This window comes from Artemia franciscana, chromosome 14 (assembly GCF_032884065.1).
Source record: "Artemia franciscana chromosome 14, ASM3288406v1, whole genome shotgun sequence".
Taxonomy (NCBI): Eukaryota; Metazoa; Arthropoda; class Branchiopoda; order Anostraca; family Artemiidae; genus Artemia; species Artemia franciscana.
In genome coordinates, this window is record NC_088876.1 from 10,338,748 (window position 1) to 10,351,291 (window position 12,544).

The following is a 12,544-nucleotide window of genomic DNA, read 5'->3' on the forward strand; positions in this document are numbered from 1 at the left end:
ACTTTTTACAATAATTTGTTAAAACAATGACACTTTGTCTGATGACCGAACAACAATAGTTTTGAGGTGACAGAAAATACCGATACCGATTGGTCGATAACGAAAAAGCAACAGCACTTCTTGCAATACCACTTTGGTAGTGGCCAAGAAATATGTGGCATAAGAAAAAGATGAGGCAATGACCAGGTTCCAAAAATTTAGTGAAAGAAAGTTTTATAGAGGAGCAAATGCTAGGCGGAAGAGGAAGGAGAGCATAATTCAACTTTGATTAACATATCCATTACAGCCTAATTTCTTGAACGTGATTCTGTGGATTCAATTTTCCCTGGGTGTCGTGTTTGCGTTTATCATAAGAAAAATTGGTAATTGTTTACATAACATGAAAATGATAACAGTTTTTAAAAGGAAGGATTAAAACATGTCGTTTCGACGAATGACAAAATAGAAACAATACGACTTTGTGACGACACTGCCACTTTTTCCGATGACAACAAAAAACGACAGTTTCCGCAATGACAGAAAAGAATAATGTGGCTTTGTCCGATGACCAGGAAAAACCATGAAACTCTTTGCAATTACAAAAAAAATAAAAATAAATGACATTTCATCCGGCGACAGAAAAAAAAATTGTGGCACTTTTAGCAATGCTCGAAATATCAATGACATAAAAAACGATTGCAAAATGTCATCGAACTCGCTTATATTCAATAGCTAAGATTTACGCATTGGCTTGTATTTCCTTCAGATACTCTTTCAGATACTCTTTCTTAGAAAAGGTTTTTGGCCCAAGTTCTAAAGTCACTTAATTTATTAGCAAATCTTTGACATTTGCCATCTCTTTCATCTTTCTTATATAAGGTAATAACGTTCATCTTTTGTTTCTTAGATTCAGAGACAACAAAATTATTACTCTAATCAAATCTAGCCCTAAGGGGAACAGAAAACAGAGTGGTTAAACAAAATGCATCAAATTTCCTGACATTATATGAATGTACGAAGGGACTGAACGAGACCCTTGCGTCTAATTTCCTGACCTTATTTAATATTGACTTATTGTAGCTTCAAAGAAAGAGCACAATCAAGGCATAATAAATAGTTTTGAAAGATTTTTTACTTTTGTTTAAAACCCTCAGGACAAATTCCAGATTGCAAGATGAATTGAAATAAACTAATCTCGCAAAAAATAAATCGTACTTTCTTTTAAGAGTGAGTTGAACATAAAATCGGCAAAAAAAGACAAACAAAGGTGGGTTATATTGAAAACATAAGGAAGTTTTAGCAGAAATCACAAATTTTGAGAATTGCAGAGAAAGTAGAAATCGAAATCTCTTTGTTCCTTGTTTTGTCTTAGAGTTTTAGAATTTACTCATTGATGGAGGGTTAAGTATTTGTAAATTCTATATGTATTGTTCTATTAATGATTTTTATGAGTCAAAATGCTTCTACTAGCTTTATCCCGGTTTGGCTAATAAAGTACATTCTATTTTTCAAAAGGTCACGAACAAAATAGAATTTGAGAAGCAGGAAATTAACTCTTTGGGGCCTTAAGCAACAGTTCTAACATGCAATCAATCCAAGGACCAATTTAATCAATAAGTCAATTTAGAATAATTTAAAACTTCAAAAAATCAGGCATCACTTTCTTTGAGTAATTTTACCGTTTTTCATGGAACATTCTCTGCCTCTGAGGACAATCTCTCTAATCTGAAAACATTACAACAGATATAAAGTCACCAAGTTTCATCTCTCATTGTGGAGTAAAACATTATTCATCTTCAAACTCGACATTAGTACTCATGATTTTTTTTATTATTATTTTTGGGAAGTTCTCCATTGCTGAGGGCAAACTCTCAAGGCGACTATTTTACACAGCTTAAATCGTATAAAAAAACAATGAATTTCTTCTTTGTATGTGACGTCAAGGATTAACATTGACTTGAATTCCGAACTCTCGTATTCAACATATTTCTGCTAGTTTTGCAGTATTTTTGCAAATAAAGTGTATTCTATTCTGTCCTACTAACTATTACGAACGTAAAAGCACGTCAGAAGCAAAAGAATTAATCCCAAAATAACAAATCCAGATTGTAATCCAACCATAAAACTAAATTCTCTGCCGATGAAGACAATCTTTCAAATAATGAAAACAAACTGATCAAACCATCAATGGTCACAAACTTAAAGTAAAGAGTAACTCATGCTAATAGTAGCCTAAACTCTAAAACATGGAATTTTTTTTAAAAATATATGCAGCAAAAGAATTGAAATTTTAAGGTGATTCCAGATATGCAAATTCATTTATTTTAAGATTACCGTTAAAGTTATAAGCCTAAAACAGTTTTCCTAATTATAGGAAAAGCGAAAAAACGCGCTCAAGATGGAGAGTGATCTTGATGAAAATTACACCATCTAATTTGGCATATTAGAAAATCTCATTAAAGAGATTTCAATCTCCTATCTAACAAAGCGAGATATAGCAAATCTTAAATGTCGCTTTTTTTACTTTTGAATCTATGAAAGACAATTACCCATACTTGTACATTAGCTCTTTAACTCTAGAACAACTGCCAAAATCTTTCATCTCAGAAAACCTTGCCTACCCTCCCTTTTTACTTGACTCGGACCAAAAGCCCGACATATTGTGCACAGAAATGAATCAGCTCATAAACCCTGAACTACACAATAGATGGTACCTCGTTTCATAAAATTAAAAGTTTACTGATCCTAAATTCTAATTATTTATTTTTCTAAATGTCAACTTCGGTACTATTTTTTTTTCTTTAGGCTTTGCTGTCATTTCGATCCCTATTGGGACGCAAAATGAAAAAAAAAGAACAGAATCTGAGAAAACGATAGACAGAACTAATAAAAAACATAATACTAGATAGCGGACTGAGGTATTTACTGAAGGCACTCTCTACGAAATCCCGTGTAAAACCGTTAGAACAAAAAAAGTTGAATGCCCAAGGACATGTACGCTCGGTCATTGAACTTCCATAGATACCTTAAAGCCACTATCAACAAAAAAAGTGAAAATTCCTTTTTTTCCATTGAAGATAGCAGCACATGTGCATTGTTTTTTTCATTCCAAGGGGGCATCATCTGAAACCAATCAATAGGCGTACATTATTGAAAGGGGGTTCTTTAGAACCAAAATTTAAAGACCTAGTGCACTTTTTAAGTGATAAGAGACAATACCACAGTAAATTGATAATTTCTGGCCTTTTATAAAAAAAAAAACAACAAAAAAACAAAAAAATAACATGAATGTTGGCCTGATTGAGGTGTTGAATTATTATCGACCAAAAGATCTTAAAGCTAATGGAAGACATTTATACAGCGTCCTCGTCTCAGGGCTCATACTGGCACGGGTACACAACCAGTCCCTAAATTTACATATGTTCAATATATATTATAATTTTATACAGGCCTATATATATATATATATATATATATATATATATATATATATATATATATATATATATATATATATATATATATTATTCATAGTTATAATTTTAAAAATAACGAAATGAATTACAACCGCGCTGGGATAACCTCCCCTGCCTTTTCTATCCTGTCTTTTTTCTCATTTAGCTTCTTTTCTGAAGATGTGTGTTTCATTAGGCGCTGTTTTCATTTATTTATATAGTAGAGTCGGTCGGACTCCAGCATAAAAAAAGAATTACATGATATGTGCTCTCTGATGAGGACCAGAGAAAAAATATTTCGTTCCTTCTCTCCCGGCACAAAAAGAGTTTTCTTATCCCATTCCCTCACTCTGCAAAAAACACACTTCTGGAAAGTTTCAAGTAGATCCCACAGCCGTGATCCGTGAGACAAAACAGGATAGACTTACAAAAATTATGAATAAAGCTCAACACAACTTTAATAAAACCTACAGATTGTACATACTCACCGGGTATTGGGTGTACCGGGTATACCGAGTGAGTATTGTAAATACTCACCGGGCTTTAGGTTTCAGACACCCGTTGGGTCAGGGCAAACGGTTGCTTTCAGGGCTGAGAGTTCGGATCATTAGCCAATTATGAAGGTAAATTATTCTGGCATACCGCTCTCTGCTTATCGTTGGCTAGGGTTACGATTTTGATTCAATTATGGTGTATTAATAAATACTTCATGTTCATGTTCATGACAATCACGCTAAGCTAATCTAACCTTAATACTTATTACTTAAGCTAATTACTTAAGCTAATCTAACCTAATACTAAACACTTAGAGCCATAAAAAAGAGATAAAAAAAAAAAAAAAATAACACAATTCTCGTAAATTGCAGGTCAGCTTTCACCAGTGTTACTATTGACCATTCTTCACAGAAGAGGGCAAAGTTCTAAGCAGCCAAGGGAAAAAGGTTAATGAAAAAAGGTTAAAGTCAAGTTAAACTGGAACAACTTTTGTACTTCTCTAAAAATGCTATGGCTAGCATACACTACAACAAATACTACTACTACTAATAACTCATCGCAGCACCAAGCCACCTGCGGCCAACACAGCTACGCACGCTTCTCCTCCAACTCAATCTATTCAGGCACCCCTCTTTACACCCTCCCAGGAAGTTTCCATTTCAACGGTAAACAAAAATATCAAAGAATTGAGGTCCAACATTAATAATGATAATCTTTTCGTAGCTAAAGACAAACTTTATATAGCTGAGGTCAAAACACTTTAGGGTGATTTTCAACTGTTTTTATGGAATATTCTAAGCAGCAAAAACCAAAAAATTGTCTCATTCTACCCTCATGTTACAGTTCAAACAACTTTTTTACTTCACTAACCATTTAAAGCCATTAAAAGTTTAAAAAATTGTAAATATCAATAAATTTTGGGGTCAGCATTTGCAATTATTTTTATTTACTATTATCCGTAGGCGAGGGCGAAATGTTAATAAGCTTTTTATTCTTTTTTTATGGTAAACTTGTAGATGTAGAATGTTATAAACCAAGGGTGAGTATTCGCAAGTGTTTTTATTTACTTTTATTTGTAGCATAGGGTAAAACTCTTCATAAGCCAATTAAAATGTTTCTATGAAAATTTTTGGGAAGCTAAGTGTAAAACATTTACTCAATTTGCACGATGATTTTAAAGTTAATAGAACCTTTATTTCTTGATAAGCTTCCAAAGCCATCATAAGTATATAAAAAAAGATTGGACCATAAGAATAAGTAAAACGTTATGTATATGTGTGTTTTGACGACAAAAACGAATATTTGGCTTGTCCGCTGCTTTGATCAGTTAATTATATTTTATTTTATTTTGACTAGTCAGTTATTGTTTACTATAACTTAAGCCGTCCTGGCCTAGTGGGTTGGTGCGCCGGATTCAGGACCCCTTGTCTGAGAGGACGCGGGTTCGAATCCCAGTGTACCCAATTCTTCAGTTTGGGACGGGGGTCAGTGGCGTGACTCTGTAAGCTTAGCCAGAGTCGACCCAGCTCTAAATGGGTACCTGGAGAAATCTGGGGAAGGTAAACAGGAAGGGTATCCGAAAGCAAAGGATGGCTGGTCCCCAACCCCCCATTGCACTTCGCTGAAGTGCCAAGAAACGGAGATCAGCACCGCCGATACGGACTGTAAAATCTAATGCCGTATCCTTTACGCTTTTTTTTATTGTTTACTGATTTTAAGTGGATGATCAGAATTATTTTAAATCATTTCATAAGTGTTGACTATATATATGTTTTGACGACTAAACGAATATTCGGCTTCTCCGCTGCCAGTTTTTTAAATAAATTGAATCCAATTGAATATATATTTGCTATTATCCGTAGCTGCAAGCAAAACTCTTTAAAAGCCTATTCAACTGTTTTTATGTAAAATTTTAAGCAGCTGTGGGAATAAAAGTCACTCAATTTATATAACATGTTTTATTGGAATAACTTTTACATTCCGCTAGACATTCAAAGCAACAATAAGCATTGAATAAAAAATTAAAATAATATATAAGGTCAAAGAATTGCGATTCAGTCTTTACAAGTTTTATTATTAACTATTCTCCGTAGTTGAGGGAAAACCCTACGTAGATAAAGGCGTCACTATTTATAATCATTTTCTATGGCTTTTATGAAAAATTCTAAGTAGCTAATGACAAGAACGTTACTCAGCTTTTGAAACAATGCCAATATACAATTCTCATGCTTCACTGCGCGTTCAAAACAATCATAAACGCGTATTAAAATGTCTATAAATTGTGGGTAACTATTTACCAAGTCTTTAACTGAATATTTACTATTTTATACCATATCCTGTTTTATAACATTTCTTATTAATTTAGTTTATTTGCTATTATCCGCAGCTGAGGGTGAAACTGTTTATAGATACTTTCTACCGCTTTTGTTGAACAAACGCAGCCAATGGCAAAAAAAAAAATACTCGAGTGCCACAGGTATATTAAATTGATACAACGTCTGTGCTTTGCTAAACATTCAAATCCGCCGTAAGAATAATAAACGAAATGCCAGAAATAACATTTGAAAGGTCGAGAATTGATGATATTGAGTCGTCAATAATATTCCAAATGCATTATTTTTTCACTATCCCAAATGTTTGGGAATTATTTCTTTTATTAACTGTTCTTCTGAGCTGAAGGAAAACTCTCAAGCTGATAAGGCTAAAAACTGACATAAGCTATTTGTATATTAAAAAGCCGACATTTAAAAACCATCATATTCCGCCGTTCGATAAACTAAGCGTATGTAGATAATTTTTATGTTTCGTTCTACTATAGAATATGGTCTTTGACTATAGGCAAACTGCCACTTTGATTTAGTTAAACACACTGGTGTTAATTCACAAAAAAACTTAGGCAGAGAGGCAAAAGTGTAACCTAGTTAAAGAGCAAAAAGTGTAATCCCAGATTTTAGGAGCGAATATTTTCTTCAAAGAAAATCCAAAAAAAACTGTTTTTGAATAAAAATACTTAAAAAAGGGTATTTTTCACAATCCAGGGGAGGTGAACAGTTAAACGGAAAAAAACGTATCCAGGATTTTTTCGGGGGGGGGGATGTTTTTTTCTTGAACAAAAGTATAGTGGGGAAAATGTCCAGGGTTTTAGGATGTTTAATTATATACATAAATATGCATAGCGCTCTTAAGTTAGAATTTCTAAAAATCGCTTCTAAAGTAGTATTTAATGTTGTAGGCTGTGGCAAAAAATATATCCCTTTTTTGGTATTAATCCCTATTTTTAGGGGATCTTCAACTGGTTCTGAAAGGGTCAAATGTAGAAAATCAACATGTCAGGCGTCAGTGTATATATATATATATACACGCTTTTTTCTGTTTACTATCTAGGAATATTCCTGACTGCAGAATAACCCTCTCCCTCCATTTCAAAACAACTGCACGCCATATATAGTCTAATCCTGTTAACAAGTTAAGTAATATAGCGCAAATAATAATAAATTCAGTCAAGCATGTAGGCAATGATCAAATACAAACTTTCAATATTAGAAGCTGAAAACAGCCGTTGTTGATGGAATAAAGCAAATTTACTCAGCTTGAAATTGGCTAGCAAATATAAACTAAATATCATTAGAACGGAGTACGTAGCTTCATGAATGTTGAATTTAAATGAAATGTTTACAAGAGGAATAGATCTCTTAAAAGAGAAATATGTTTTGTGAATTTACCGAAAATCCTTCAATTAAATAATAAAGACACAATATTTTTGAACAAAAATATTTTCTATGTTATTTAAAGGAACTTATTTAGTCCGAAAGTACCTATTTGTAGGCAATATTGATGCACCAAGCCAATGCCAAAACTTGAAAAATAAATCAAGATTTTAATGAAAACCCTAATGGATTTTTTTTTTGCATACAAACCAATGGTACGCGAAGCACAAGCACCAATACCCTGATTTTCTGCCTTCGGCCGGGAGTGCTATCGTGGTTATAGACAAACCATCCAATGCTTCCAGAGCTTTCCCCCAGATTCTTCCAGGTACCCATTTCGAGATGGATTGACTCTGGTTAAGCTTACAGAATCAAATATCTGACCCCCGTCTAAAACCAAATAATCAGGAACACTACTCCAATACCCGCCTCGAAGGACATAACAGAAATAAATAGCAGAAGTAAAAACTACTTGAAACAGAAGGACTGACATATACTGCCATTCGTGCTAATTCATTGACATAGATACATTACCACACATCCATCGTCTTAGCCATTCTTATGGATCACTCAAGAACCTGACTCCAAATTAACCTAAGGAGCAGTCCAGTGCACAAAAAAAGGAAAAAAATGGGTCATGGTCCAAAATAACAACTTACATGACTTATTAGTGTTTTTTTTTATTATTCAATCCATTTTCACCGATGAACCTATCAAATAATAGTAGAGTCGCCTAATAACCTACACCATAAATCATCAAATATCAGTTTTAGAAATATCAAAATATACAACCAATTCATAAAAACATAAATGCTTAATTGAAAAGCTTAGAATTAAGAGTTTTCACAATAATAACGCCAGAATTGTAAAATCCTAAAGTACAACAATGGGTCATTAAAAACTTACAACTTCTACTAAACCCCGATCATAAGGAACCATTCACAAGATAATTAGTTTACAAAATCATGTCTGCTTTTGTTCATCAAATTCTTGCTAAATTTCATGGAAATGTGAGAACTATGCATAGTAGACATGATGGAGAGTAATATGGTTCGTTTACCTTCTTACTAAGGTTTACTCGAGATGGGTCAAAATATTATCTTTTGACCCAGTTTCGAATTAGGTTAGAAATGGCTCTAGCAGATTTTAATTATTATTAAGTCATTTAAAATGACCCAAATCCCCTCTTTTAATTCCTTTCCTATGATTTTTTTTTCTTTTTTTGCAGCGTAAGCTACAAGCTTTCTTAAGTACTACTCATTGTTGCAGGAATTACGAATTAATACTTCCATTCAGAATCACTTACCACATCCGTTGGAAGCCGCAAGGATAGGACGTAAAAAAACACTTCTAGGATATGTTTCAATCACTATCGCTTTCAGAGTGGAACTACTTAGCAAAGAAAAATCACATAGAATCGGGATGTAATCTTAACATAGCGGAAGTTTATGAGAAGCCTTCACCAAATAAGGTTTTGTTTCGAGAAAATAAAAAATCACTAAAGAGAGAATAATGTTTTTGTTTGCATTCAGAAATATTTTCATATTCAAAGGACAAGCTACTTTCATTCTTAAGGTTATAACATTTAATTAATCCTGCTAATACAAGAGATTAAATGAGCCATTGCCAAAATGGCTGTTGAAGACGTGGGTGACAGATGAATAAATTAGCTGTCGACAAGCCAAACTGTATAATAATCTTTTTAAGGATCTCTGTATTAAATTACTTGATTTCACTGTTTCCTTGTTATAAAGATTTTGATAAACTTGAATTTAGAGGCAGAAGAACATATACAGGCGCCAAATTGAATTATGTAAATCATTCTTCATACGTCTTTTCTTTATGGGCAAAATCCACCTAATATGTGACATTTCTCCACGGTGGCACCACTTCAATCTCAATGGAAATAAGACAAGGTTCAACCGTTTTGCTCACGGAAATGATAAAATACATTTTCACAGCTTTGTAGCTAAGATGGACTAATATTCCAAAAACATAAATCGAAGAAAAAAAAAAACAAAGCGTGGAGGGTACATCCGAAAATGCATTTAAATGGTAGAGTCAACAGATTTAAGACAAACGGTACGAAAGCAGTTAGCAAATTTTAACAAATTTTATCACCTATATTTTATATCAGAACATTTGACTGACTCTCTTTAGCCCTCCCCCTCCCCATCCTTATTAGGTAATATTTTAAGAGTTGCTAGGGCTAGGTTAGGTTAGTCTACAGATTGTAGGCTAGTAAAAAAACGTACTAATTGCGCTCTTTCCGGCAAAAGAGGTTCTTTTACCTTCAGCCCAGTGCAAAGCGAAAGTGGAAAAAAACATGAAAGGGATAAGTGCACTGAATTGTTTACGCATGTAGTATGTAAAAATTCACCTCTATCTAGATTCCTATTTTCTTTCGAATTATCATTTATATTAGAACTCGTATAAGTGCTTGCATAAAAAAAATCTTTGTTACTAAATTAATTATTTTGAAGAACACGCATTGGCAGAGGAAAGCATTAGAGCGCGTTACTGCATGAATACATTTTTACTCAGGGTGTGAATATATCTATGTCCATATACGTAATACTCAATACTTAAAAAAACAGGAATACTGATGAAATAATTGCAGCTCATGATGTAATCCTCAAGAGGGTTTGGAGCCAGCACAATACTTTATTTAGCAAACTTAAATTTTGTGGATAGGTTGGTTAACGTCTAGGTAATGGGAGTAACCAACAGTATCATCCAGAAATAATTTCTTTAATTCCACTAACGAGATATGTAAGACTAAACTTCACTAATACGTACAGGGAGACTCTACTTAATAAGTAAAAAAAGAATAAAAACTTACCTCAGGATCGGAATGAAGACGCCTTTGTCGTTGAAGACTTGCCTTTGAACTGCACACAGGAACATCATTTACCCTAAGCTGATCTTCGTAGCTTAAAGACAGTGGTGATCTCTGATCATTTTCCCGAGTGTAAAATTTATCAGGACAAGTCGAAGATTCAAGCACGCCTAGCGCAGAAGGAACAGAGATTGAGCTATTAATGGATGACGACCCGAGTCTCCTAATCGAACTGGGAGACCCAACCTTTCTTGGGGCAAAGTTCTCACTCTCTACCTTTAGAACATCGCTCTTTATAAAGGTATTTTGGTTTTCTACGATGGAAGGTGTTGGTCCAAATACGTTACTATGGACAGGAATATCACAAAATGAAGTTCCATTTTTCTGCTTGTTGCTTTCTATAATAACTTGCGTATCCTTACGAATTTCCGGCGGCGAAATGGGAGAACTGATATTCATTTCTGTCGGTTCATTACCAACATTTTGACTATCTTTAAATTCGTTTTCAGCAGGGTTGTCAACAGTAGAGCTAAATACAGAATAAAAGCTAGAAAAAGAATGGTGGCCCTCACCTTCACTAGAATTTTCTTCATTGGTTACAGAAGCAAAAGGAGAAGTCAAGGAACCACCGACATTTTTGCTTTTCTCTACAAAACAATCACTGTCTAAGTGAGAAGCCTTTGGTGTGATAGAACCACTCAAATCCTCTATCATAATGTTTTTGTGAAGACTGTTCAATGACAAGCGCAATGGTATTTGATCTTGCGGTTGCATCTGACTAAAATTTGGAATTATTTCTTGGAATTTTTCTGAAAGTTTGTTCAATTTCTCTCCATCTTCTAATCCAACAAAACTTGCTTCATAATCACTTGCATCGATTGAAAACGAAGAGATGGTCTCAATTGATGAAGAGCTATCATCTCTATCTGCCGTTTTAGTTGAATCACAAGGAAATGAGAGAGTATGGTCTACAGGTGAAATCCTATCAACTTTTTTATTCAATTTAAGGAACTCAATTGAAGGCCCGTCCTTAAATCTTTTCATTACGTTTAGATCATTTTGCGTTTCCTTTTCAAGATCACTGCACTGACTTTCAACCACTTCAGAATCACGGATCGGTGACACGAAACCTGTGCGGCCTGATTTTCGCAGTATGACACTGTCATTATCGGAACTAAATTTTGAAGTGTTGTTGAAGCAATCTTCATCTTGGCTAGAAGCAATTCCGGAGCGAGAGCCATGACGACTTTTAGGCTTTGGAGTTGATGTTGAAGAGAAGCGACGTAAATTACCATTGATATCTTGAAAGCGACTGAAAGCCAACGGCGCATCCTAAAAAAGAAAGCAAGGGGAATTAAATAACATGGTATTGAATTTGTTACCAGTATACTGCACTTTTTATCTACACTCTTACCAACGTCCTTTGTATACAAAGAACGCAATGATCAAAATAAAAGTACTAATGAATCGTGGACACAAGTCTAACTAGCTTGGGAGGTTAAGTCCATAGATTATAGAAAAGAGTCATTTTACACGATTTAGGGTATTGTAGGGACACCTATCTACAATAATTGACTCTTTTTATCCTGTTTTGAGTGCAGGAATTTTGAATGATGCAAGTGTTTTGCCGGTTATATTGCGGGGTTTGCTTATACTGACCGAGCATCCAACGAAGATCTCCACAAACTCCTCAGCTCCTCATGCACTATCATGAACCAAATCACAAATCAGCAACTCCGGTGGCGTGGTCACAACCGACGAATGTCATTAAGTAAACTACCAAAAATCACCTTAGAAGGATGAGTACATGGCACGCGGTCTCGAGTCCGATCTTGCATTAGATAGTTGGACAACACTAATGGTCAGAAACCTCCGTAATTCCTCCGTTTAGCGCCAGATAGAGTCAAATATCATGATCATATCAATAACACAGAGAGAAGAGAAGAGGTCCCAATACAACCAGAGGGGTTGGATGGGTTTTAAGTCAAGTAAGTCAGGTTTATCCTATGCAAGCATTTTAGGTGAAGATAATGTGTTTCACACAACTGCAGTGTTAGTTATTTATGCAT

The 12,544-nt window shown here is 34.4% G+C and overlaps 2 protein-coding genes across 3 annotated transcripts in view; both read right to left on the reverse strand.

The window, feature by feature from the left end:
- The window catches only part of LOC136035736 (uncharacterized), a 52,545-nt gene extending 51,701 nt beyond the window's left edge, over positions 1–844 (reverse strand). Inside the window, exon 1 of the mRNA XM_065717705.1 lies at positions 833–844. Coding sequence (XP_065573777.1) covers positions 833–844 — 12 coding nt within the window. The remainder of the gene's footprint in view (positions 1–832) is intronic.
- Positions 845–1,568: 724 nt separating this feature from the next.
- The window catches only part of LOC136035293 (uncharacterized), a 100,772-nt gene continuing 89,796 nt past the window's right edge, over positions 1,569–12,544 (reverse strand). For both annotated transcript variants that reach the window (XM_065716982.1, XM_065716983.1), the window contains 2 exons: positions 10,479–11,807; positions 1,569–1,704 (listed from right to left, as the gene is read on the reverse strand). In XM_065716982.1, the coding sequence (XP_065573054.1) occupies positions 1,636–1,704; positions 10,479–11,807 (1,398 nt within the window). In that variant the 3' untranslated portion in view covers positions 1,569–1,635. The remainder of the gene's footprint in view (positions 1,705–10,478; positions 11,808–12,544) is intronic.